At 31.1% G+C, this 2,094-nt stretch overlaps 1 protein-coding gene across 1 annotated transcript; it reads right to left on the reverse strand.

The window, feature by feature from the left end:
• Positions 1-478: 478 nt before the first annotated feature.
• Positions 479-1,546, reverse strand: LOC140438358 (procathepsin L-like). Its single transcript, XM_072528036.1, has 3 exons — positions 1,223-1,546; positions 815-1,166; positions 479-739 (listed from the first exon to the last, which is right to left on the reverse strand). Exons 1-3 carry the CDS (start codon positions 1,424-1,426, stop codon positions 534-536), a joined length of 762 nt encoding a protein of 253 aa, XP_072384137.1. The 5' UTR covers positions 1,427-1,546; the 3' UTR covers positions 479-533.
• Between the last annotated feature and the right edge of the window lie 548 nt (positions 1,547-2,094).

Raw genomic sequence — 2,094 nt, forward strand, 5'->3', positions numbered from 1 at the left:
TTTTAAACTAATTTAGTACCTTCATCAGTTTTGATCTACCTACATTGTCATAACCACCCTTAAAATCCACATAGAGAGGGTGGGTCGGTATGTCGTATTCACATGCACCAGAGAGAACTTGTTTCGGCATATATACATAGTCACTAGTTGATCGATTTTTTCTAAAACCAGCATGATAGTCGCCCAATATATTTTCTGTGTCCACCTCCATTTTTCTTTTTAGTATGTTTGCCAATACTTTGTATATGACGTCCAGGAGTGCTGTTCCTCTATAATTATCACAACTTGATATGTCTCCCTTTCTCTGTATTGGATATATTATAGACTTGCACCATTCTTTAGGTATTATTTTTTCTTCCCAGATTTGACAAATTATAAAGGATTAAAATAAGAAAAGAGGAAATATTTGCATAGAAATTATTCATTTTATTATCATAATAAAATTATTATATTTTTTTTTCATTTCATCTATGTTTATTTTCAATAAACTCTTACGCTAAATCTTAAATAGAGTAAACTATCCACTTAAAAATTTAAATATTTGGATAAGTTCCAAAACTAGCAATATTACACTGATTGTTTTTATTTCTGGTCATCCATATATATCCGTTATTTCCCCACTGATCCCCCCAAGAATTTTTTACAATCCAATAATCTTTGCCATTCTGCGTTCCATAACCTACAACTAGTACTCCGTGGTTCACATAATCGGTAATACAAGTATTATCGTCAAAGATTCCTATAAAAACATTTAAAATTATTATTGCTTTTATATAAAAAAAAAACTAAAACAACTAATAAAACACCTTGTTACCTGATTTGTATAGACTAAAGTTGGGTGTTACCATAATAGCTACAGATACTGGACCTTTTACAACAACTGCATTTTTAAGATCATCTTCATCACCTTTCTTGATATACGTAAAGCCGCTGATTTTGGCAGCTACGTTTGAAATATTAAATCTACATTGATCATCTATTCCTTCGTAAGGATAGTCCTTTTCAGACATGATTCCTCCAGCTTTTCTAATATATTCAAGAGCTTTATACATCCAGCCTCCACTACATCCATTACATGTGTCCTTTGCGCAATCTACCAAATTTTGTTCGCTTAGTGAGATTAGTCTTCCTGTTTTAAGGAAATAAGCTCCTTCCACAGTTCCAGTCTATAAAACAAAAAAAAGAATTGATCAATTATATTTTAGCAGTTAAAATAACATACTGTACTGAAAGTCCAACATGATCCACAACTTCCTTGATCTTTAACTTCGGTAACCGCTCCTTTTTGCCTCCAGTCAAAGTCAGATGGTAGATCTGATTCCTGAGGTAATGCATGAACGATACTTTCTGGTATAGGTTCACTAAATAGAATTAACGATTCCAGAAACTCCTTTTCAGTTAAGTCTGCAAACTTGGTAACCCCCATTTCGTAAGTAGATAGTCCTTTGTTGTATTTTTCATTGTGTTGTTCTATTTTTCTAAGATTTGATTGAAAAATTGTAAAACGTTTTTGTTCTTCGACATAGTTTATATAATTTTTCTTGTGTTGCACCTAAAAGAATAGAAAGGTATTTTTTTGTTTCCACTTGACTTACAATCTGTAAGTCAAATTTTTCTGTCAAATCTGTAAGTTTTTTAACGAATATTTAGCAATTTAAGAATATGTAGCAATTTTCTCCAGCAAGAAAACATATTTACTCGAAATATTGGTTTACTATTACTACTATTAAACATATTATTATTATCTAACTAAATCTATTACTTAAGTCTGTTGATTCAAATAGTTTTAAGCGACGCACTTCACCTGTGGTTTTGTGTAGGTCACTAGATTGTGATCATGTTTGTGTTTATTATTATAACCTGTTATTTCTGTTTTTACGAATAATATTTTCAATGATATTTTCTTGATTAGATGATTAGGCACGTATCACGAGGTATCTGTTATTATGCACAGGATCTTATTTTGAAATATTTGAAGGATTTCAAGGTTTGAGTTACTAGCAGCACCCCGGAGTTCTATTTCGTATGTCAATACTGGTTTTAGGATTGACTTGTGGATTAAGAGTTAATTTTTTATTTTACGTCTAAATTTTC

Source organism: Diabrotica undecimpunctata, chromosome 1 (genome assembly GCF_040954645.1).
Source record: "Diabrotica undecimpunctata isolate CICGRU chromosome 1, icDiaUnde3, whole genome shotgun sequence".
In the NCBI taxonomy this organism is placed as follows: Eukaryota; Metazoa; Arthropoda; class Insecta; order Coleoptera; family Chrysomelidae; genus Diabrotica; species Diabrotica undecimpunctata.

Bases quoted from the DNA above. Each gene is read 5' to 3' on its own strand.
- LOC140438358 (XM_072528036.1), bottom strand. From the start codon at position 1,426: ATGGGGGTTACCAAGTTTGCAGACTTAACTGAAAAGGAGTTTCTGGAA. The intron at 1,167-1,222 runs GTATGTTATTTT...TTTGTTTTATAG, and splicing joins CATGTTGGACTTTCAGTACA to ACTGGAACTGTGGAAGGAGC. The intron at 740-814 runs GTAACAAGGTGT...ATGTTTTTATAG, and splicing joins CTTTAGTCTATACAAATCAG to GAATCTTTGACGATAATACT.